At 47.7% G+C, this 24,103-nt stretch overlaps 4 protein-coding genes across 12 annotated transcripts; 2 read left to right on the top strand and 2 right to left on the bottom strand.

The window, feature by feature from the left end:
* The first annotated feature begins 243 nt into the window (after positions 1-243).
* LOC308393069 (uncharacterized protein) lies at positions 244-5,115 on the top strand. Its single transcript, XM_080876538.1, has 11 exons — positions 244-403; positions 494-697; positions 2,087-2,144; positions 2,230-2,605; positions 2,976-3,070; positions 3,148-3,234; positions 3,308-3,383; positions 3,592-3,683; positions 4,491-4,612; positions 4,703-4,802; positions 4,894-5,115. The coding sequence occupies exons 2-11, from the start codon at positions 564-566 to the stop codon at positions 4,969-4,971; spliced, it is 1,218 nt and encodes a 405-aa protein (XP_080732664.1). The 5' UTR covers positions 244-403; positions 494-563; the 3' UTR covers positions 4,972-5,115.
* A 142-nt stretch (positions 5,116-5,257) lies between these two features.
* LOC308393070 (uncharacterized protein) lies at positions 5,258-12,079 on the top strand. Its single transcript, XM_080876539.1, has 14 exons — positions 5,258-6,127; positions 6,820-6,898; positions 7,010-7,121; positions 8,316-8,432; positions 9,191-9,307; positions 9,723-9,821; positions 10,228-10,353; positions 10,485-10,582; positions 10,659-10,748; positions 10,869-10,917; positions 11,184-11,248; positions 11,561-11,682; positions 11,773-11,872; positions 11,947-12,079. Exons 3-14 carry the CDS (start codon positions 7,046-7,048, stop codon positions 12,022-12,024), a joined length of 1,137 nt encoding a protein of 378 aa, XP_080732665.1. The 5' UTR covers positions 5,258-6,127; positions 6,820-6,898; positions 7,010-7,045; the 3' UTR covers positions 12,025-12,079.
* Positions 12,080-12,202: 123 nt separating this feature from the next.
* lyrm5b (LYR motif containing 5b) lies at positions 12,203-16,817 on the bottom strand. 4 transcript variants are annotated; one of them, XM_080876545.1, is made up of 3 exons: positions 16,542-16,817; positions 15,335-15,400; positions 12,203-12,417 (listed from the first exon to the last, which is right to left on the bottom strand). In XM_080876545.1, the coding sequence occupies exons 2-3, from the start codon at positions 15,377-15,379 to the stop codon at positions 12,211-12,213; spliced, it is 252 nt and encodes an 83-aa protein (XP_080732671.1). In that variant the 5' UTR covers positions 15,380-15,400; positions 16,542-16,817; the 3' UTR covers positions 12,203-12,210. The 4 variants fall into 4 exon arrangements, with proteins under 4 accessions (XP_080732671.1, XP_080732670.1, XP_080732672.1 ...); XM_080876544.1 differs by having other exon boundaries at positions 16,371-16,792; XM_080876546.1 differs by lacking the exon at positions 16,542-16,817 and adding an exon at positions 15,767-16,023.
* Positions 16,818-16,944: 127 nt separating this feature from the next.
* nedd1 (NEDD1 gamma-tubulin ring complex targeting factor) lies at positions 16,945-22,751 on the bottom strand. Of its 6 annotated transcripts, none has more exons than XR_013970913.1 (17): positions 22,629-22,751; positions 21,730-21,873; positions 21,270-21,364; positions 20,854-20,970; positions 20,643-20,783; positions 20,078-20,307; positions 19,525-19,726; positions 19,300-19,423; positions 19,023-19,136; positions 18,661-18,711; positions 18,491-18,580; positions 18,234-18,400; positions 17,960-18,158; positions 17,650-17,791; positions 17,449-17,515; positions 17,201-17,367; positions 16,945-17,158 (listed from the first exon to the last, which is right to left on the bottom strand). XR_013970913.1 is itself a non-coding variant. In XM_080876535.1 (16 exons), exons 2-16 carry the CDS (start codon positions 21,863-21,865, stop codon positions 17,263-17,265), a joined length of 1,980 nt encoding a protein of 659 aa, XP_080732661.1. In that variant the 5' UTR covers positions 21,866-21,873; positions 22,629-22,751; the 3' UTR covers positions 17,146-17,262. The 6 variants fall into 6 exon arrangements, 3 of the variants coding, with proteins under 3 accessions (XP_080732661.1, XP_080732663.1, XP_080732662.1); XR_013970914.1 differs by having other exon boundaries at positions 16,945-17,150; XR_013970915.1 differs by having other exon boundaries at positions 16,945-17,146.
* Positions 22,752-24,103: the final 1,352 nt, after the last annotated feature.

Below are 24,103 nucleotides of genomic sequence, written 5' to 3'. Positions count from 1 at the left end.
TTTCTGTATGTGCAGCTAATCCGCGAGACTCCAGCCAAAGCAGCATTTCTCAAATCTGAATCATGCAAAGCTGCTTTAATAGACTCAAAGTTTTTATGTAGCTCAAAATATTTTCCTCTCCACAGCTTTGATTTATTAACAAAAATATTTTAATGTTACCCAAAGGTTTGAACTTTTTTTTAAATTTATCTAAAACTGAAAGTCGTCCGGGCCGCCGGGGGGACTCTTGGGTACTTTTCCCGGTGACACCGGAAGTTTTCGCTCTTATTGTGAAGAGAACTTCCTGTTTTGGTCCAAGCGGTGGAGTACCGTTAACGACCCGAGAAAGAGGCGAAAGTTTGATTCCTTGGTTTTTGGCTGCGTGAGTTTCGGTTCTCCGGGTTCGTGCTTGTTCCGGACGGCGGTGAGTTGTTTGCTCGCGCCTCTCGGAGCTAACTCCGATCTGCGCATCGTGTTCGCTAAACGCGCCTCCCTGTGCTTTGTTCCCACTCAGCGGCCTGACATGAGTCTGAGTCTCAGGTGATTCGAGTACCAGGTCTTTGCTGGGGGAAGAAGAGGAGAGCATGGAGGGCAAGTTAGCGGACAGCCCGTGTTCATCGGAGCCGGACATCCCGGGGGTGCTGAACCGAGGCTGCCTGCTCGACTCGGACGATGTCCCGTACCCCGAGCTGCCCGTCATCGTCCCGGAAACCCCCAGGTACCCTGCACCCGTGGCACGTTAGCACACATACAGGAAATTACACGTACATGTAGTCCGAGTTCCTGGAAGCTGCAGTAACAGCTGCTCTGCTGAGAGTCTGGGGCTTCCCTGTATTTGTGACCTTTACTCTGGAGAGTACACACACTTCCTGTCTGTGGTGCACCCTTAAATGTATGGACTCCGTGAGGAAGCTTCGGCCTCTGCTCACACGGTGAGCCGGCCTCTGTGACCCTCTCTCGAGTGTTTATTGGTCCCTCGCATGTGATCGCTTTCAGGCCAATGGCACCACCAGGACTTTCCTCGTAAACGGCAACAACAAACTGCAGCGATGACAGACAGCAGAGGAGACCGAGCAGGTCCAAACAGTCCTCTGCTGCAGGGACGCATTCACACCTGCCCCGCAGCAGCTGCTCCGCTCTCTCCACACCAGAGTCCGGGCAGGCTGAAATCTGCTGCTGTGTTTGGATCCCAGTAATAAAGCAGCACAGCCCAGCTGGACGCTGATCCCATCGCTCTGTTAGAAACCAACTGCACGTGTGCTGACTGCTCAGCAGCTGTGGGAGTCAGAGACCGTATTTAACTCCTGTGCTGACAGGTCAGCTGCTGTTTACAAGCCTCCCAGTGGAACAAACCCTGTTCGTGTAACGCTGGACTTCAGCCTGTTTCACTTTCAAACAGAAAGTGGACTGTTTGCAGTTACGGGGGTTTTCCAGTAGGAATGAAAATCTATTCTTGGAAACACTTTCTGTTTCCTCAAACTATCAACAGTTGGTAGAGGTTTTCTCATTAAAGACGACGTGACTAACATAAGGAGAGGGCGACTCCGCTCGCTTCATGTGGTGGTGGTGGTGGTGGGGGAGGGCAGGCTTTAACTGGCCAATTGTGACCCGAGCCCAAAATGGGCCAATGATGAAACTGAGCGAGGGCACGACTACCGGGACGGGCAGCGATGTGTCACACACTTTGACTCATAGATTATAGTTTAGCCCAGTGTCCACAGGCTCTCCTTAAGTTATCACTGATGATGACCTCACAGTGGTCATGTGACCCTCGAGACGTTCCAGCCCAAAGGTGACCGTAGTTTTTCCTTCTTCACACGTTCGCACATCGTGACGACATCATTAAGGCTGTACTCTATAGTTCCTGTGACTGTAGAAATGAGGTCAGAGGTCGGGGGTTTCCTTCAGCGTGGGGATTTTAGATAAGAGTGCAGCTGGGTGGATGAGGGTTGCAGTAAAACGTTCTCAGATCAAAGATGTCTGAAAACGTTTTGTTCCTGCAAACAGGAACACACAGATATTTACCGCCAGGGTTTCGGTATTTATTTACTTTGTGTGATGGGCGTATTATTTTGGTGCTGAGGTGAAATCTGTCTCTTTGCTCCAGCCCGCAGCTCGCCAAGCGGCGGAGGCGTCGGCACGTCGTAGAAGAGCATTTCAGCCCGGTGAGTCGCTGCGCCGCTGCCCTACTGAATCCCTTTGTAACCAACTCTTCATCGCAGACTCACAGAGTCATTTCATTCCCCTCAGGTGCCGGTGGACAGCTCTCCAGAACCAGACTGTCTCACCCCCAGCAAGCGAGCTTTTTCACATAGTTCTAAACGCCGGCGGCTGGCCAAACAGAGCGCCGGCTTCGTTCCCGCGTCCTCTCTCAGGACGTTTGCTTTGGGCAGCTGGCTGGAAGCCCCGCGGTCCACTGCATCCTCATCGTCCTCTTCGTCTTCTTCCTTTTCGTCCTCTTCCTACCTCACTCCGGTATCAGTCCTTCAGCCGAGACCAAATGAGACGAATACTTTGGCGTCACCGTCACCACCTCCAGCAGCGGCGTCGAGCTCCAACTCGCTGTCCTTCCTCACCGAAGAGGAGAGGAGGTGGCTGAACGGTGATGAAGGCGGCACCTCTGCAGGTACGAGCGTTCGGCGGTCACACTTCCTGCCTGAATCTGAGCTTTACAGAAACGTCTCTGAAGTGATGGCGTTACTCTCCACCAGACTCCATTAAAAAAAACAGAATTTAGCCTCATAGAAGACAGCAGCTGTTCTCCTGCTGCTGCTCAGCTGACTTGGTCTTATTGTGCAACTTCACATTCACAGTTTAACATCCAGACGTCACAGGAAGCGAACAGAAAGTTAACGTTTTGAGGTAAAAATCGATGTTTTTTCACTGGAGTCTGGTGGAAGTTGGCGGGTGTTTCTGGGAACAGATGAAGAAACCTGTTTATGAGGAAACTGAGTCGTCAGACAAACTCAGTGATGTTTCTGTCGTTTCTCCTGCAGCTGCAGTGGAGCAGATCATCATCAGCGACGATGAGGAAGCCACCGTGCGTTCACTACAGATGGAGGAAGACGAGGCGCTGGCCCGCAGCCTGCAGGTAGAAGCTGACCCGGACAAAAACGCCTCACCTGAGGCAGAGCGGACAGGTGTTCACGTTTCCTTTTCATCCTTCAGGCTCAGTTTGACCGAGAGGAGTCGGATCTTCATGGCAGGCACCAGCATCATCACCACCATCACCTTCATCAAGAGAGTCACCACAGGGTGAGACAGAGTGAAGGACGTGTGCAGGTACAGGGTTCGGTTTGTGGACTCAGGTGTGACCTTCTCTCTGCAGTTTTATCCCTACGTGGAGCCTCGCTGGATGTCTCAGGTGCTCGCGGCCGTCTCTCCTCTTGTGGGGCTGGAAGAAGGTAAGACATGGTGATGATGTCACTGGCGTTTAGAGCAGCGATTAATCGAGCGTTCGCTGGTAAACAAGAGCCTGCTCACACCTGATTGGTCAGTAGGAGGGAGACTGAACATGTGATCTGTGACCTCCTGATTCTCCAGCTGTGTTTAGAGTTTCAATCAGTTTGCAGTCATTTTGCTTCTTCTGATGCAGCTGATGTGTTTCCGCAGACCTGATTGGTCAGCGTAGAAGACGTGGGCAGGGCAGGAGGAGGAACGGCATACCCGACTTTTCAGACGACCTTCAGGGAAACGACTACGAGGTGAGGAGGCTCGGAGGACTGATGGAGGAGGGAGGCCTCACATTTGTTTGAACTGAAGTGTGCTGCGACCTAATCTAGGTCAGCTCCACCCACCGGTTACCTGGAAGTCCGGGACAGCAGAAACAAATCAATCATGTTGGTGTTAGAGGTGTGGCGATCATAACCACTGCTGAGCATCGGCAGCCTCAGCACCTGGGGGCGGTTTAGCAAGAACACATGGGACACGGAGTCCTGAGAGGCGATTGGTCGACCAGAGTCAGCTGAACTTGGCGCCTTGTTTGTGGCTCAGCTGCAGAAAGCTTTGATCCGGTCAACGAGATTTAGTTCCCATTCCAGAAAAACACTGTTCCTGTCACATCAGTGTTGCAGTATCGCTCCGGCACGACGTCTTTGCAGGGGGAGGACACGTAAGCCTAAATTTCTGGCTTTAACTCGAACCCGCTTTACTTCAGTTTTATTTACACAGCACGCAGTCACCACAACAGTCACCTCAGGGTGCTCCGTGCTGTACGGCTCCCAACAATCATGTGACCCCCTATGAACAAGCGCTTGGTCACAGTGGGAAGGAAAAAGACCCAGGCTCAGGGAGGCTGTCTGAGCGGGGGAGGAAGTCGGGGAAAGACGCGCCGTGGAGCCCGATTTTCTTCTCATACTCTCAGTCCTGAATCGCGCGTTCCGGAGCCGATGATCGCGATATTCAAACGGACGTTAAATTATTACAAACGTTTTTCCTGTCATAAATCTGTGTGAACATACGAGTCACCGTCATACAAGCGTGACCCCGTGACCCCTCTGCTCGTCTTTCAGGCTCTGCTGGAGTTCGAGGAGCGTCAGGGCGCCGTGGTATCCAGGAAGCTGAGTCGGCGGGAAATCCAAAGGTTTCCCACCAAGGTGTTTCAGGGATCCAGCAGTGGCGGCGGGAACACGCAGTGAGTCTCTGAGCTCGCCGTTTGTAACGCTGAAAACAAACGAACCCCGAACCTGCACGCTAACACGTCTCTGTGCTGATTGGCCGGCAGGTGTCAGATCTGTTTCTGCGACTACAGCGACGGCGAGAAGCTGAGGATTCTGCCCTGTTTCCATGACTACCATGTCCAGTGTATCGACCGATGGCTGAAGGTACTCCGGGGGATGCGCCGTTCGCGCTCCACTGTTTTTAGAGCCCCTCCTTAAACGCCGTCTCCTCACCTGTGTCTCCCCCCCTCCTCAGGATAACACCACCTGTCCTATCTGCAGAGCCAACCTGGCTGACGGAAACGCCGTCGCCCCCCCGACCTCTGACCTCTGACCTCGTTTCTACAGTTTTCTATCGGAGCAGACGGGTTCGTGTCTCCTGAAGGACGACTCAGACTTCTGTTTTTCAGTTTTTTATATTTTTATTTAAAGGTTTGTCGGTGCTCATGTGACCACAGGAATAAAACAATAAAACCTCGCAGCGAGTTTTTTCATTTATTTAGTGACGAGCAACCAGTGCTTCTTAATATTTCATCTTCTTATGTCTTAATGTTGTTTGTTTTATTTTTTTAAGCCTTAGATAGTTTGTTTGACATAATTTTGACTTTTCGTAAAATATTAATATTTTCTGTAAAATATTTTAATTTCTCCTCTGAACAAAAATCAGAAAAGCTGCGACCTGTTGCAGCAACAGCATCAAACTGTTTTATTTAGTCTGCTTTGTGTTGATGTGTCTGTTCCTCTAAATGTTCAAAATAATACAAACTGTTATTTAGATCATATATTTAATTCAGTTCTATTTTATTTACAAGGCACCAAATCATGACCACAGTGCCTCATGGTGCTTTATGTTTTATGGTAAAGACCCTAAAATTATGCACCCCAACAATCAGATGACCCCCTGTGACCACTTTGGGGACTGTGGGAACGAAAAACTCCTTTTTAACAGGAAGAATCAGGAGGCTCAAAGTTGTGAATCGTGACGCCTTTACTCTCCACCAGACCAAAAACATGAATTTGACCTCACAGGAAACGAGCCGCTGTCTCCTTTTCTGCTGTGGATTTGTGTTTTTCTGTGACTTTGGCTTCTCGGTGGGTTAGTGTGGATCAGTGTGGAGCTGATAATAAAAAATCCATGTGAAACTTTATTATCCAACTGTTACGGTTACAGTAGACGCAACAAATCCAGCCTCGGCCATTCTCGACCTCAAACACAGATACATAGGGTATCCTTTAACTTCTGTCAGTTCCCACAGTCTCAGCAGGTGAGTGGACATCAGTGATGGTGAGTTCAGGTGAAGCAGAAATATGAACGAGTTTTAATTGTGTTGGTGAAATGAACTCTATTCTCTCATTAAACGTCAGAGCCGCTCAGATCTAATTAAAGAGTAGGCGGGGCTTGTTACACGTCACGTATATGTATAAAGGTTGGAGAGCTTCCCTTCCACCCAGCGTGTGCCTCTAGTATCAAATGCAGACCTCCAGTCAAGGTAGGTGCTCTGTGCTCTCCTCTGTTGTTCGTATTATGGTTATTATAGTAACTATAGTTTAAACTAGCAGCTTTCATTCTCATGATTTCACCGCTGCGTCATGAATCAGCTTAAATCACAAACTTTTACTTTCACTTCCTCGGCCGTGACAGCCGGATCATCCGGATCCTTTCCCCCTTCAGCTTTTTGTGAAAGCGCTAGAAATCAGAGAGGAAAGTGTGGCTGGCTGAGAAAGGATTCGGACCCACAGAGTCAGACTTTACAGGAAACTCCCCCAAACCACCCGGAAATATCCCCTCTGACACTTAGGCGCAGTGTTTCCTCCTGATCTGAGCTTCATCCTGCAGTTACACGTCTCTGAGAGACGCTCGGTTTGGGGCAGATGTGCCGATAGACACACCCCTGCGCCACCGGAACATCCAAACACCGTCAGTCCAGGGGCGTGTCCGGGGACAGGAGTGCATGGGGTGGCACCCTCCCTGATCACCAACCACCAGGAACATTTACCCAAGTTCTTCACTGAAGTGCACGTTATTGTACTGAATCCAAGTATTTCAGTTTTACTGAGGCAGATGTTACATTTCCGACACTTTATTTTCAATTTTCTTATTGGTTCGCTGATTAACTGCATTATTGTAGTTGTAACTGGGTCATAAATTACATATTGTTATAATTCCTGTTATATCTTTTAGGACCTTCAAGCCTGTAGTTGTGTTCATTATCAGGAGCCCCCCCCCCTCATCCTTCTTCTTCTTTGGTGCAGATTTCCAGGTGAGGGAGAATCTGCTGTTTTTATCACTGGGCTCTTTGCACAGATCCATGGTGTTAAAAACCTGCATTTGTAATCAGTGACGGTTTTCTGATGAGTCGTTTCTCCTGCAGCTGTACTGGAGCAGTTAATCATCATCATCAGTGACGATGAGGAGGTCGCAGCAGGTGGAGGAAGACGAGGCGCTGGCCCGACGCCTGCAGCTAGAAGCCGACTCAGAATTTGGTAAATGTCATGGCCAGTGTTGGTCAAGTTACTTGAAAAAGGTAATCAGTAACTAATTACTGATTACTTCCCCAAAAAAGTAATCCCGTTACTTTACTGATTACTTATTTTCAAAAGTAATTAGTTACTTAGTTACTTTTTAAAAACACGATTTACAACCTGAGTAGGTGATAAAGCGATAGATCTTTCAGCCCAATTCTACTTTTTCTGCATAATCCATCATACAAAATGTAATCAAATGGAAAAGTCTCTTTTTAAAACTTGTTTTATTAGTTTTAATCTTTTAACTTTATGCATCAAGCAAAAATTTAATTATCTGCAACATTCTCTGACTGGAATAAATTGGTTTAACATTTAAACCTATTTTCTGCACATTCCAGCACATAAAATAAAATATTTTTTGTGTTTACACTCAGTCTTTCAAATAGATGCAAGTAAAACACAGCAGAAAATAAATAAAGTCACAGACTCAGCGGTCCTGTTGCTCTATTTTCACCTGTAAAGCAGGAGTAGGGCAGGCGGAGGTTTACCCTGGTGTAGGTGTGCCGCGGTCAGTGGAAGAATCCGCGAGTGTCTCTGTGAGTTTCCCATTACGTCGTAGCTACTCGGTGCTTGTTGGAAGTTTAGGGGTGTTTTCGCTGTAAAAAGAAGTTTTCTTCCCACGCACAGCGGACACTAATGTTTTTGTCACTTTTTATGGAATCAAACTCAAAGTAAGGTCAGTACTTCCACGCTTTAAACGCTGCACGCTCATACTCTCTCTGCACTCGATATATGATCCATTGTTGATCTGCACACAGCTGTTGTCACTAACGGCGCACTCGCTTACGTCACTGTCGTGAGACATTCTCGCAAAAAATCACGGTTTTAGTAACGCAGTAACGCAGCGTTCCTACGGGAAAGTAACGGTAATCTAATTACTGTTTTTGCAATAGTAATCCCTTACTTTACTCGTTACTTGAAAAAAGTAATCGGGTTACAGTATCGCGTTTCTTGTAACGCGTTACTGCCCATCTCTGGTCGTGGGGGTGGGGACTTTATGTAATTCTATAGAATTTTCCAGCTTAGACGGGCATGATGTCGGTATGAGGAGATCATTCAGTCCCATCGAGTTACCCTTTGAATATTTCAGGGTTTTAAACTCCTACTCAATAACTGATGAACTCTTAAATCTTTCCATCTCTTCTCCTGCAGCTGGGGTGGAGCAGATCTCCATCACTGAGGAGCAGCAGGCTGCGGTTCGTTTACAGCAGATGGAGGAAGATAAGCTGCTGGCCCGCCGGCTGCAGGCAGAGGACGACTCGGACATCGGTATGTGTCGGTCTTATCGGGGGGGGCAGACCTGCTGTCGGTCTGCTGCTTTTGTAAGTGAACCAAAGAAAATGCTAATGCTAAATAACTTCTGTAACTGCTATGAACGTCATGTGACTGTGATGCTCGGCGTGAGCAGTTATACTTATATATTACAACTTCCTGCCACACGTGTCAAATGAAACAGCGAACTAAGACTTTTCACACCTTTGTTCATTTTTTGTATTTGGCGACGTGCTCCTGATGAGACAAGCGCTCCGGCTAAAACAGATGGAGGACGACCATGACCAACTAGGCTCCACCCCTAAACTGGTCCTGATAATCTAGACTAGGAACAAAACAAAAAACAGGACCGCCAGTACCTCCCAATTCAGCCTGTACTTAAAAAAACAAACAACTGACGGAGGTGACGGGCGACCATGCTCCGTCTTCTCTGAAGGCTCGCCTTCAGGAACCAATCAGCAGTAAGAATAAATCAGAGAAGCTCACACAGGGGCGCTGCTTGTCTGCCTTTTGCAGTGGGGAGACTGCAGCCCCCTCAGCCCCCCTCCTTCACACGGCCCTGTCCATGCTGTCCTGTAGGGAATGACTGTGATTGGCTGTGGTCACGAGTCGATTTGCATTTTATTAAAGATAATTTTTAATTGGTTCTTTATTTTTAGTTTTTTGCATTTTAAATATCACTCGATGGTGCACGCGTCTCTGGGTCTAGCTTCTTTGGCCTGGATGGGTTCTGTGACGAGTGGTTTCTCCTGCAGCTGTGGTGGAGCAGATCTCCATCAGCGAGGAGGAGGAGGCTGCAGCTCGTTCGCAGCAGCTGAGGGAAGACGAGGCGCTGGCCCGACGGCTGCAGGTGGAGGACGACTCGGACATGGGTACGTGTTGGCGTTACACACACACATATGAATATTGGAACCCTTCTTTCACTGCTGCTTTAGTTTCAGCGTCTCTGACGGTTGTTGGCGACAAAAAAAAGCGGAACCGATCCTGGAGTTACTCTTCTCTCAGCATCAGGAACGTTAAAGTTCCCGATGCTTCCTAAGCTCCACTTTTATCTTTCAGCTTCTCCAAAATTTCCAATTTCCAACATTCATACATGTTGCTGATGACTCAAACGGCTGCAGGAACACGCCCACCCTCCACATTAGTTATTATTAGAACAGTTAACATGCATGTCACTCCTGCTGTCACATTTTGTCAGCGTGGTGTCTTTGAACGCAGCACGGGGGCTGTTGCCTCAGCAGCTGCACCCTCAGTGGAGGCTTGTCTGATCCTTCGTTTCTTCTGCAGCTGCGGTGGAGCAGCTCGCCATCAGCGAGGAGGACGCCATTTGTTTCCAGCAGGCGGAGGATGACGAGGAGCTGCAGGTGGAGGCCGGCTCAGACATCGGTACGTCAGCGTTGCGTTAGGCTGTGGTGAGTCGGTGAGTGAAACGGGCGCTGCTCTCAGGCGCTGCTCGGTAATCGCTGTTCGCCGTTCACTCGCAGCTGCTCGATGAGCAAACGTCGCTGTTCCCACTTCCACGCTTTGCATACAGGGCAGGATTCCCACTGTGGAAGAATGATTTTGTTTTATTTTGTATTTATTTTTTTAAATGTTTTGCCTTTTTAAATCTATATCCTTCATTCATCATCATCTTCATCACTACTGTGATGTTGTGGCACGGTGGTGTGGTGGTCAGCAGGGTGTGCTCACAGTGAGAAGGTTCTGGTTCTGTTCTCCGGTTCTCCCACAGTCCGAACTATTATTATTACTATATGATGATGGAGTCTGTGACGAGTGGTTTCTCCTGCAGCTGTGGAGGAGCAGATCTCCAGCAGCGAGGAGGAGGAAGAGGAAGAGGATGCGGTTCCTTCACAGCAGGTGGAGGAAGACGAGGCTCTGGCCCGAAGGCTGCAGGCGGAGGACGACTCGGTGCTCGGTACGTGTCAGTGTTGGGGGGCGGACCTTGAGAACGATGGGGAACGTCGGTATTATTGAAACATGATTGGCTGGTGGTGGTTCCAGCCTCCTGCTGAACCTTCAGCGTTCTTCTGATGCTTTGTTCTGCAGCCGCGGTGGTGGAGCAGCTCGCCGTCAGCGACGAAGAGGAGGGAGCCACTGGTTTACAGCAGGTGGAGGATCACGAGGCGCTGCACCAACACCTGCAGGTGGAGGCAGACTTGCACCAAACGCCTCACCTGAGGCAGAGCGGACAGGTGTTCACGTTTCTGTTTGTTCCTCCAGGCTCGGCTGGACCGAGTGGAGCACAACAGACACCGTCACCACCTCCATTATCACCACCTCCACCAGCGTCTTCTTCATCGCCTCCACAGGGTGCGGCAGCCAATCACAGTCTGATCGTGGTTTTCATATTATCAAAAGTGGTGCTGCGTTCAGGAAACGTGCGACGTTTTGCTTTAATTCGCTGACCGAGCCGTGACCTTCTCTCTGCAGGGTCGTCCCACAGAGCGCCGCTGGATGATTCAGGTGGCTCCCGGAGAAGGTAAGCACCAGAAACCAAGTACTACAGAGATGTGGTATAAATACATGCAGTACTTCAGTCCAATCAGGTCTTTGGAGTATTTGTAGTTTTTCTACTCGCTCCTGTTAAAGTAAAGATTTTTTTTCTCTCTATAAAAACTGAACAAACACAAGCTGCTCAAACCTGACCGACCAATCAAACGACAGCGTAGAAACCTGACCAATCAAACGACAGCATGACACTGTTGTAGAGCTTTAATCGGTCTGCTTCTGCTGATCGTTCCACAGTTCTGATTGGTCACAGCAGGAGTAGGGACGCCACATCTGATGACGCTGAAGGAAACGACTACGAGGTGAGGAGTCTGGAGGAGGGGGAGGGGTCTCGAGGAGGGGGAGGAGTTTCGATCATTCTGCAGACTTTGTTCACTCAGGGACAAAAATCCCGTCAGAATTTGTCTTTGGAGCTTTTTTTCCAAAAAGTTGTTTTGAATTTGGATCTTTCTTCTTCTTCTTTAATGTTTCATCTCAGACTTGGTTTGTGATCTCTTCTTTACGTTCCTCCTTCGTGTTACAGTTAAGCTCTTACAGTTAGACGCTGCAGGTATTCAACGTGGACCAATCAGGGCCCAGATGTCAGAGTGTTGACGCCTTTGCTCGTCTTTCAGTCTCTGCTGGAGCTCGAGGAGCGTCAGGGCGCCGTGAGGACCAATCAGCTGAGCGCGACGGACATCCAGAGGTTTCCCACCAAGGTGTTCCAGGGATGCGGCGGCAGCGGCGGGAACACGCAGTGAGTCTCCGAGCTCGCCATTTGTAACGCTGAAAACAAACAAACCCCAAACCTGCACGCTAACACGTCTCTGTGCTGATTGGCCGGCAGGTGTCGGATCTGTGTCTGCGACTACAGCGACGGCGAGAAGCTGAGGATTCTGCCGTGTTTCCATGACTACCACGTTCACTGTATCGACCAGTGGCTGAAGGTAACGCCGTGCTTGGTTATACGGAGATGACATAAACTTGGAACGCCACCTGACTCTGTCTCCTCCCCCCCCAGGATAACCCCACCTGTCCCATCTGCAGAGTCAACCTGGCCGACAAAGACGCCATCGCCCCCCCGACCTCTGACCTCTGACCTTGCTTCTACTGTTTCCTATGGGAACAGACAGACAGGAAGGAAGGAAGGAAGGAAGGAAGGAGGACTCACGCTTGTTTTTGTTTTGAATACTTTAATTTAAAGGCTTCACTCGGTGGTCATGTGACCTCAGGATTGGATCCGTAAACCTCAGAGCTGTTCGTGTCGTCACCGTTCGGTCGCCGTTTAGTCCTCGTAGTAGCGCTTCTTCATCGCTCTGTACTTCCTCAGGTAGTAAAGCGCCTCCAGCTCCCGGGCCACGTACTCGCCACGAGCAATCAGGGCCTTTATTTGCTCGGGGTCCTCCACCGCCTTGTTCCTGGCAAACGCCGCTCTCAGACGGTCGCGGAAGTAGTCACCACCTTTGGGGTACTCCCTGCCGAGGTAGAGGAGCTGCAAGGAGGAAGAGGATGTGTTAGCAAAAATATGTCTTTATTTTTACTAAAGGGCAAAAAGGCGGCCGATGTATGACGGCACATGATGATCACATGATCTCAAAATCAGCACAGGTCTTAAAATCACTCTGGACGATGATCTTAGACTGACACACCTCCAGAGGCCAATGCGTTTTATCAGGACGAGCAGCGGGAACGCTCCGAGGATCCACGAGCGCTTTTAGTGATTCACTTTACAAAAGGTGAATCTGAAATCTTGTCACATAGTCTTGCTTTGTAATTCCTTCAGCGGCGCTCCCTGCAGAGACCTTATCTTAGTCTAAAGCTGATAACAGAAAGTGTTTTCCTAAAGAGGGTCAAAGGTTTATCTGCAGATAGCTCTGCGGTCATAAAGGCGCCGCTGATCTCCATCCTACACGCTTCCTCATGCATAAAATCTTTAAAAACACTGATTGTTACAGTGTCTCACCTTACTTTCTAATTCACTCAGGAGGGCGGAGCTCCTGCGTGAGGTGGACACAGGAAGTCTTTAAACCTTCACCATGAGGGATCACGAGTGCGGGCATCTTATTTTTTGCATTTATGAAATAAGAAAGCGCCGCCTGCTGCCTGTTTGTCTAAACTCACTGAGTTAGTTTCACCAAAGAAAAATGTGGTGACCATCTCAGGCCACAGCACATCTTATGTCACGTGTGCAGCTGGTTTCACTCAGAACCCGTTAAAGGGGCGGGGCTACAGAGGGAGGCGTGTTAGATTTCTGGGTTTTGGGCTTTAATGTTATTAAAATATTGTGATGGTGGGCTGTGAGTTTGATTGTTGGTTTTCTCTGCTGATGTTGTTCGCGGCGTAACGACGGCTCTGCCACTGAAACGTCCACTTTTTCACCCTAAACATGATGAAGTGTCGTCAGAGTGTTTCTGAGCAGATAATCTCAGCCCGATCCGATAAATAAGCTTTAAATATATCAGAACACCACTTCAGCGTCATTCTGACAGATGAATAAAGACCTCAGTGCTTTGGTGCAGACACTACAGGTTGTGCACGCAGTTGCATTCTTTTAATGCCCAGCAGGGGGCGACACTTGCTGCAGCGCCCTCTGTAAACACTGCTGACATCTTCACAGATAAACATGAAGCTTGAACATTTTGGTGGGGCTCAGCACCGCTTTGCATGATGGGAGATTTGAGAGGCAGCTTTGTGCCTTCAGATCTGTTTGAGGTCATCTCATCATTACGCACCTCCGACGGCTCACAGTGGCACCGACGGATCATCTTAAAAGTAAATTAACTGTCAATAAATGTTAACAACATCATCATGGAGTCTTTGCTGACGCCGCCTGAAGTCTCATCATCCAAACTCCCGATTCTGACGTTTACAGCTGTGAAAACAGAAAATCTAGAATCGCTGGAGGACAACGTGTCACCGACAATGTTCCCTCTAAGCTGCGCGCGTGCGCAATTGCGCACTGCTAGCACAGAAAATCTGCGTTGCGCACAAAAAAAATCTGACCTGCACTGAAATTAAAATTAAACTTTAACAATCCTGTTCTGCAGTGTTAGTCAGTGACTGGCTGCTCCCGTATGTGATCAGAACGATGCCGCCTTATCCCAAAGTCCAGCCAATGATGCGATTCACATTCGTATATACGCAGCTAATCAACGTCGCTGACAGGCTCTGACAGCGTCCTTATGTGCGGTGCGGTGTTTTAGCAAAGCGGCTGATGTGGAGTGAAGCCACGTTAATGCCAACGTGTCCAACCATTGGAGATGTGAGCAGGACAGACGGAACAACTGACGGACAAAGTGTGGACTTTATACCAGTTTATAAACTGTGTTGATCGGCCGCGTAAAACCAGAGTTATGATAAAATATCTGCAATGTTTGTTTTCTTCCTGAATACTGTCGTTGTTTATATTTACTGCAGGAAGAAACGGTAAAAACGGCGTTTTATAAGGAAAACGCTCGAAAGCCTGTGAGCAAAAACACCAAAACTCCCAGCCTTTCCTATTGGTGGAAAAATGTACCATGTGGACCAATCAAAGAATGATATGGCAACATGACCTTTAGTTGTTTAGGGAGGGGGAAGTTTTAGGAGTGATGGCGTGTTTGAGATGTGAGAGATTTGAGACGTTTAGCGCAAATCTTGTGTAGTTAGTGTGTAGTTAGTGTGTAGTTAGTGTGTAGTCAGTGTGTCAGAACAATGAGGCGCCTGCTGAGTGTTACAGGTGTTACAGCAGTGACACATCTGCTGCTGTCAGGCCTGCAGGTATCAGGCTGTTGTTCTCCTTCATCTCATAGTGGACAGAAATTATTTTTGGAGCGGCACAAATAATTTGTGTGGCATCAGATTTGATGCAGAACAGCTGATTGTTCTGTAAATAGTTTGAAATGTTTGTTTAAAAACACCTTGGCTGCATTTTTAGGTAAACAGCTGCAAAACTTTGTTTCCATAACTCAGTTACTCTTTTGAAGAAGTAACTAAATAATTAATTACCCAACATTGGTCATTATTTACTGTATTTGCAGACAGAGTTACAGACTCTCTCCCAGACCACAGACTCACAATACAGTCAGAGCAAAAAATAATAAAAATAAAGTTGTTTTCAAAATTGGAGTTCAGGTTATTTTTGCTTCCAATAGTGTTAACATGCTGCACATGAACAAGATTGTTTAAGTTTTCATTGTCAGTGGGTTAAAGCAGTTAAAAGTCGTCTAACATAAATGTAAATGCTGTAATTTGATTACTTTAGTAAACATGTAACTTGGATGCTGGCGTGACCACAGTGCACACGTCTGCTGCTGCTCACAGTGGTCCACGGGACGCTCAGGGAGTTTGTGTGTTCGCTCAGACACGTGGAACATTAGAGGGAACTTTGGTCATCGAGTTCTTTAAAAATGAATTTCCCCAACACTCACGTTCTTGTACAGTCGAAACACTTCAGACCTGAGTGGGTTGGCCATCTTCCTGGAGGACAGTCCGAGCTGAGAAAGGCAGAATAAACGCAAAGTTCAGATTAAAGAGGTTTAACCTGCTGCTCACGCTCAGTAACTGCTGAGGATTCAATTCCATGTGCAACACAAAGAAAACTGCAGCTCTGCTGACGAATCAACAAGAGAACCATCGAACCAGATCAGTCGCTTCACAGGAATCACAAACAGCGTTAAGGCTGAATGACGCAGTCAGATCTGAAGCCATCGGCTCCGGATCGGATGGCCGACTGTCATTTATCTGTGACAGCCGAAGCACTACAGGCGCCAGTGTAACAGTAACACTTTAAAAATAAACAACAATAAAGCTGTTTAATAATTAAATGTTAATAATAACAATAAAGTACATCTTGAATGTACCTGCTAACCTATTGTTCCCATGACGTTTGGGACTAGATGATGACGTTTATGGCTTTTGGGAGGCCAACAAAGAAACCGATCTTACACCAGAGTCCACTCACAAAAACGCAGATTTTCACCTGACAGAAAAAAGAAGTTTCTATTCAACTTTGCGTGACTTTACTGTTTCAGTGTTTTCTTGTGATCCGAACTAACTCACTAAAACATCAGAGTCGCTCCGTAACACAAACTAACGGACCAGTCGAGGCCGCTGCAGACGCAAAGCTCCGCCCTTCTGTGACGTAAAAATCCAGCTTTTGTGAATGGAGTCTGGTGGAGAGCGACCCGGTTCACTTCGCGGTTAGCACATAACCCACAGCGGCTCATCCAGGTGTGCAAAAAATTGGCACACCAGCACGTGATCTGTAGTGGGCGTGACCGCCGGCACCTGCTGCAGGTAACACTGTGTTTCCGCGTGTCTCTGCCTGCAGGTCTATAACGTTAGAAAGTACACGCAGTATCGCAGTACATGTAACGCACACCTGTCTGCCAGGTGCGCGTTAGATTAGACTGAAAACACGTTTAACGCTCAGCTCGTGACGTCATAAATACTATAAACACTTACAGGAACGTTTGAGGCTCGTTGGTCTCAGTTTTGCTGCAGGGTTTGAATTCCTGCGTGAAGTGGATCAAATGAAACGTCACCTTCAGGTGATTCACGTCAGGTGAGCAGCGCTAGCAGGAAGCCAACTTTGCTCTGAGCGGCTGAAAGAGAAAAACCCGACAATAAACTAACCGAGCCTGAGCGGGTCAAAGGTCACGCAGGGTTAAAGTTCCCGCGGTGAATCTGTTTCCCCCGCTGCTGTTGGTCTAAAACAACCCGCTGAGCTCCGGGTTCATCGCCGCGGAGCACGAAAACCTAAAAGTCTGAACTTAGTGAGCGTGCTGCGCGCTCACAGGCTAGCAGGTAAACAACCAAAGAGTGTGAGCGCGCAGAGAGTAACCCCACCCCGACACGCTCAAACCGCCGGCCCGCGAAAAGCCAAAGAACAAACACACATTTCACTACAAACTACGACCGCATATCACCGTAAATACTGCCTCACACCGTGTTACTTACTGATCATTAAAACTGTGATAAACACACCAAAGGTTTTAGAAAGATTCGGGTTGATGTACATGAAAACACACACACGTAATTTTTTTATTGGCTGTAAACTTTTTCTTTTTATTCTTCTTCAGACAAAAGCTTCTTACTAAAACATGATGCAGGCACATGTGAACCGACCGCCTTTCAAACTCTTCCAGGCTTTGACATCAAAATTCATTAAATTACAACAAAACAGGGTACATAAGTGTTCACACACACACACACACACACACACACACACACACACACACACACACACACACACACACACACACACACACACACACACACACACACACACACACGTTCATGTTGGACCATCTGACGTCAGGATGGGAGGAGGCAGCCAGAACGAGGCTCCAGACGGTCAGTAGTTGGCCCTGAGCCGGCGGTTCTCCTCCCTCAGCCTCTCGATCTCCTCCACCAGAGACTCGTTGACGGAGTATTTCTCTATCAGACTGTGGATCTCAGTCTGAAACACAAACACAGAATCATAAAAAACCAGAAAGTCACATCTGACCATCAGAGGAAAGCTCGGACGAATCTGTCGTACCAACTGGATGTAAAACTGTCGGATCATCTCCACCTGGAGGTTGATGATGTCTTTGTGACAGGCGTTCCTGAGGAGGAGAAGCTTGTTCATGTCCCGCTGCCATAAAAGCTCAAAAACACCAAATCAACCCGCCTCTGAAAATAGTCCCCACAAAAAGGCTAGCTGATTTTTCTCTGAAGAGAGGTCAGAGGTCAGACTGACCTGAACTCCTCCAGAGTTTCGTGGATCATGTTCTGGATGAAGTGGATCTGCAGGGAGGTGAGGGGAGCAGCTCCGGCCTGTCCAACCACGTCGGCGATGTTCTGAGAAAGAGACGAGGAAACGGCAGCCGACAGAGCCGGACCTGAAGGCAGAGGAAACATCGGAATCTCCCACACAAGCAGCTGACCCTGAACTCAGCGTCCAATTCACAAGCCTATTCCTACAGAGTCCCACAAACAGTGAACTAACCACGGTGATATCGGACCTTAGTGGGAATTGAACCCTCAGAACTGCTGCTGCCCGACTCTACCTGCTGCTGCAGATGTGGTGGGTGGAGCTCCGTGGACAGGTGAGTCGTAGCTCAGGTGAGCCTGAATGCCATTGGCTCTCCGGAGGCTGGGCTCTGGCGTGAAGAAGGGCGGGGCCAGCTGACTGTGATTGGCTGACTGTGACATAGGGGGCGTGGACTGACTCTGTGTCTCCAGACTGGAACAGCTGACTTTGTCAGACTGAGACAGATCAAAGTTCAGTTAGGTGGACCTGCGTTGTCACAGGTGTAGAGGTTAAAGGTTAAAGGTCATCACCTTTCTGGCATCACACAGTTCTCCAGCTACAGCGGTGTTTGGCTCCTCCTCTTTGATAGCCGGAGGGGTCTGGAAGACTGACAGCGGGCTGTAGCACCTCCCCGCCGAGGCTGCGAGCGGCGTTCCCAGTGGCGTCTTCCTGTGAGAGCTGGGACCTGCGTGAGAGTCTGAAGCACAGTGCAGACATTCTTTAACCTCCAGGTGACCTCACCTGGACCGTTAGGCATTTTAAATGGGTGTTGAACTTGAACTCTGACCTTCTCTGACTGGAGAGAAGATGTCCAGGCTGGCCCGGCCTGTTAGCTGCTGACCCTCCCCATCTCTAGACATCACCTCCGAAGTGGTAACTAAGGAAAGAGAAACACAGCGTCAGGATTGGTCCGACGGCAGCGTCGCTTCAAATGCATCTGGTGACCACCTCTCGTACCCTGTCCTCGTCCAAATGGGGTGTTCGCGGTGGTCCCGTGGGTGAGCGGGTCTGGAAGAAGAAGGAGAAGCACGACTGAAATGGATTCAGTTAGAGGTGATAACAGAGAACGGCTGTGAAGGTTCTCAGTCATCCAGGTCATCGCAGTCAAGGGAGCTTGCAAAGAAAAGCGTCTGGACTTCTTTAAGCTGCTTGAAGACGTTTCTCAGATGAGAGCTGAAACGTCTTCAAGCAGCTTAAAGAAGTCCAGACGCTTTTCTTTGCAAGCTCCTTTGACTACAGAGAACGCTGCGATTTACAAAAACAAGGCAACGTTAGTGAATGCAGCATCAGATTTCAGCCAATCACAGGCTGCCTCTGACCTTCGCGAGCGGGAGAGAAGATGTCCAGACTGTTTCGTCCCACGCTACTGAACTGCTCCGCCCCCTGCTGGCCTTCAGCTTCCCGACACATCCCGTCCACAGCAGCGCCTCCTGCTGAACACGTGCTGTAATTATGGCTTTATCATCATCAGACAGGACAACCGTGATTGGCCACACTGCCACAGGAGCTTCAAGCTCACAGTTGCCTTATTTATCTGTGTGGGAAAAACAGAACGCGCACACTCGCGTTCACAGTGACCTACAGCGTGAAACCCACCTGTGTTTGTCACCTGTCTGTTGGGGGCAGGGCCTGTGCTGGCGGTGGGATCTGGTTGGCTGCTGGGGAGCTTGGTGGAGGATCTCTTAGAGCTGGAAGTTTTTGAGGAGCCAATTTTACTGGACTGAGACAAGAAAGAGAGAAAATAACCCTGCAGGTTTGGACACACTGAAGGAAAAATTGATATTATTCCCATCTTCCGTCTGAGAGTCCCGAGGATAGTACCTTGTGTTTGCTGGCGTTGCTCTGGAAGCGCAGGCAGGTCACTGAGGTTTTATGGGCCACTGTGATCCTGGTGGGGGAACTGGAGTTTCTCAGGTCGTACTGGTAGATCTTCCCGTGAGTGGACCCGACCACCAGCCCAGTACCGTCCAGAGTGAAGTCCACAGCTGTCAGAGGACTGTCCACGCGGATGGACCTCAGGACGCTGGAGATGCAGACGAACACGCCGTTAAACACAAAGTGGAACAGATTTTATCCACAGACAAAGAGTGGGCTTCAGCTCATGCTGCCTTCTTATTGATGCTTTGCTTTGGTTCTGGACTGCTGGACAGAAAGTTTTATATTAACATAGGATAAAACACGATGAGACTCATTTTAAAGTCTAGAAGTCTTCTGCAGTCTCCTGAAAGGAAGACAGGTGAAAAACTACACCTCCTCAGAGCCCGGCTCATTCTCAATGAGCTCGAGAGCGCCCTCTATGGAACAGGAGCTCCACAGAGGGCGTGACAGCCTTGTGACCGAGCAGGGACGTGCAGAACAGAGCGATCGGACTCACATCTTGCTGGCGGTGTCGTAGCAGACGATCTTCTTGTCCAGGCCGACGCTGACGACCAGCAGGTCGCTGGTGGGCGAGAAGGCCAGGCCGGAGCCTGGGGCCTTGTGGGCGCCGTCAAACACGTGCAGCTCCTTCTGGGTGTTGGAGTCCCACAGCACCACCGTTCCGCTGTCAGACACGCTGCCCAGCAGGGAGCGCTTCACCGTGGACAACCTCAGGTCGTGGATGGGCTGGAGATCAACAGATTATCAAGCAGTAATACCAAACATTCCTCTGCTGTCTTTTAGTTACAGTCTTTACATACACAGACTGAACAGAGTGAAGCATAAAAACGGAGCCCCTCCTCCACTCTCCGGTTAACTCTGAGCCTGCAGAGTTCTTCTTTTATTAAAGACTTTATATAACGTGATGAGGTGAGGTAAATAAACTGAAAGCACACCTCCACCTTTTGGCTGCTCCCTCACTACAGTCATATCACCAACTCACAGCTCACCTGAGCGGCTGCACATGAGCAGCTTCAAAGAAAATCTTTAAAAGAAAAACGATATGAAAGTGGAGGTCTGACCTGGTTGCTGCCGTGGCCGAACGGCCTGCTGGATAGGTTGGTGGTCAGACTATGGAGGACTAGGTCGCCACTGGTGGAGCCGGAGGCGACGTAGCTGTCGTTGGCATTAAAGGACACGCAAGTCACCTCCTCCTTATGGTCCTGAGAGAAAAGGAGGCCATGTTTATCCCGCTCAGAGGTAAAGGAACCCGGAGGTGGCGTGAGGTCCTACCTTGAGGGAGCGGTGCAGTCTCTTGGTCTTCAGGTCCCAGATGTGCACGCAGTGATCGAGACCTCCGCTGACCAGAAACTGAGACGAGGAGCTGAGACACACCCGGGTCTGCTTTTTCTGAACACGGGTACAAACCAGCACCGTTACACTTCACAGAGGCCGAAGAGCTCTCAGTGAGATACTTACCAGACTGACTCGGCTTTCTAAAACTACACAGCGTAACTAAAATCTTTAGTTTCCCTCTTTTCCCTGAAACCTAAACTTCACTAAAACACCTGGGAGAACAGCTGGTATCATATTTCTAAAGCTCAGTGTTTTGGGAACTGAAGGAGAATTTGGACCCAGAGACAAACAATAACGTCTTAGGCTTTATTCTTCTTTTACCCCTCTGCAGTCTTTAAAGAGCTGAGACTCACCCCGTCGGCCAGCTCCACCACCGGCACAGGAGTCGACTTGAGGCTGGAAACGACCAGCTTGTCCCCACTGCTGCTGGCGCTGACCAGGTACTGGTCTGAGAGAACTGGTCAAGGCTGATTCACAGATCTAAAGGTGATTTATGCTGCTCACTCTGACAGGGCAGCTCTGCATGATTCATAGTTTAAAATAAGCTTTCTTTGTCTCATATTGTTCATGACCTGTCTGAAAGAAGCTGCTTTAGCTCCTCCCCCTTTAAGACATTTTATTGTGATTGGCTGCCCCTTGAAATTAAACCGCCAACTGAGATCATAAACTCATCAGGAAGTGCTTACTGAGCTCAGGGTGACCAAAGATGTGTATACAATCAGACAGAGGAGTCGCCCCCTGCTGGACATGACAAAGACAGCAGATTTCCATCTTTCATATCCCGGCTGTGGTGACTTAGTGACAGCAGGATACTGTTGGAGCTCCAGCAGGCCTGAGCAACAGGGTGGCTTGTGCTGTGTGGGTTAAACTGCTCCACTGGCGCCATGGAAACCGCATCCCAGATCTTCACGCAGTCTCCGGTCGACACCAGCCGTGTCACCTCCTCCATGGTAACAGCTGGAGAAAATAAACACATGCACAGAGAGTTGTATCGTCGCAGGCCGTCACTGTTAGTTTTACAGCTCATCATTGGTTTTGTCAAACTTGCACAAACAACATAATTGTAAAGTTTTCCATTAAACAATGATCAGAACTACATGACTATAGAAGGGAAAGGAAAAACCTGCGATATAAACACAGGAAGATGGATCGGATTTACATTTTACTTTTTGGCTTTTAGAAACCGACAAAGCCAAAAATGTGCATGTCTACTTTTCCCACTGAATTCAAAACTAGATTCTATTTAATTTATTTTCGATTGTGTTTATTTCCTTTACTGTTCAGCGCTCTGAAACCTGGTTTTAAAAAGTCTTATAGGAAGGTAGAGTTGAAAAGCTGGTGCAGTAACTCCAAGTATCAGGCAGTAAAAGTACACAGTGCTGAAGTATTTCTGTGGAACCTTCTATCGGATGTTCGTAGTTTTTTGGTCTCTGTTGTAGTTTTTCTACACAGTTAACTGCAGGCAGACGGACACGTAAAGCTGAGTCTGACGCCTGTGAGGACTTTTAACGGCTCGCAGGCTGTTTTTGGTCCATCAAACAGAAATTTTATCGACTTTGCTCCGTTAACTTGAACCTGCAGCTACAGGTAGCTCATGCTAACCGACTAACAGCTTGACGGCTTTAAAGTTAACAAATAGTCGCGAGGCAAGCGGAAACTGCCGGGAATGTTTTCGCCTGACCCTCAGAGTCCTTAAGATTAACTATACTTACCCAGAAAGAGTTTTTAATCACCGAAAAGTCGAAACTGAGTTTGTTTTGGAGGCGCCCGCAGCCAATGAACCGCCACTACGGAACACCAGGAGGGACAAACGGTGGAAACGGGCTCGTACTTCCTGTGTTTGTGTTAAAGTCTAATCGAAATGTACTAAATATACAGTATCAAGGCAACAATTAAAGAAAAACACAGAATAAAATATTTAATTTTTGTTATATTTTATATGAAGAAAATAGGAATATAAAAACGTGGCTTTATGAAGAAAAATAAAACAAAAACAAGTTTAGTAAATATTAGTGATGGGATTTCCGGCTCTTTTAGAGAACCGACTCTTCCGGCTCGACTCACTAAAAAGAGCCGGCTCTTTCGGCTCCCAACCGGATCTCAAATTCAAATCAAATTCAAATTTTATTTGTCACGTACACAGTCATACACAGTACGATATGTAGTGAAATGCTTGGACAACTGCTCGTGACCTAAAGAAAACAAAAAAGGAAAAGGCTATGAATAAGATAGGAAATAAATATGAAAAATTAAAAAGGGTAAATTTAACTAGGAAGGAATAAAATATAAATTAAGGTTAAAAATGAAATAACTGTACAACACAAATTAGAATGAAGGGTAAATTTAACTGGGAAGAATAAGATAAAGATAAATATATAAATTAAAGTTGAAAATAAAATAACTGTACAACAAAATACACAATACACAATATAGAACTATATAAGAATGTATGAAGAAATCTAAATATAAATAAATATATACACAATAACAGCAGCTGTACAAGTATTAACCGGAAATGAAGAATATAGTGACCAGTGTTGTGCAAAACCAAAGTCCAGAAAGTCCAGTGTGTGTGTAAGAACCATATGTGTGGGTCAGTACTGTGTGGTGGTGTGATTGAGAGACCGTATCGCCTGCGGGAAGAAGCTCCTCCTCAGTCTCTCTGTGTTGGTCTTCAGGGAGCGGAATCGCTTTCCTGACCTCAACAGAGAGAACAGTCTGTTGTTGGGATGGGATCTTCAGGTTGTTTTGTTGCTTTAATTAATTTATTATTAACAACAATATGAATATATGCACAAAAGGAATTACTAATGTAAAAAAATGTTGTTTTATTTATATATGTTTATATATAAATATATATAAACGTAAAAACTCCAAAACACGTAAAAACTCCATAGCACATACAAACCCGGAAGCATGTACAAACTCCAAAACACGTACAAAACACAACACAAGTGCTCCAGGATGCTAGTGGCAGTGTTGAGCTTTTGTTACTTAGTGGCTACACAAGCCAGCAAGTACCAACGACCTGATTTGGTGTGTGGTAGTAACAGGTAAATGTACTTTTTTTTTTAAATTGATATGAATATATATGAGTGCTTGTGTATAAATACACAAACAATACACATATGCTTTCAATTGTGTAATTTAAGTGATCTAGGTAGCTCTGTTTTGGAAGTTCAGTTAA

The sequence above is a fragment of the Rhamphochromis sp. 'chilingali' genome (assembly GCF_963969265.1).
Source record: "Rhamphochromis sp. 'chilingali' genome assembly, chromosome: 2".
NCBI classification, from domain to species: Eukaryota; Metazoa; Chordata; class Actinopteri; order Cichliformes; family Cichlidae; genus Rhamphochromis; species Rhamphochromis sp. 'chilingali'.
This window is presented reverse-complemented; position numbering and strand designations above follow the sequence as displayed.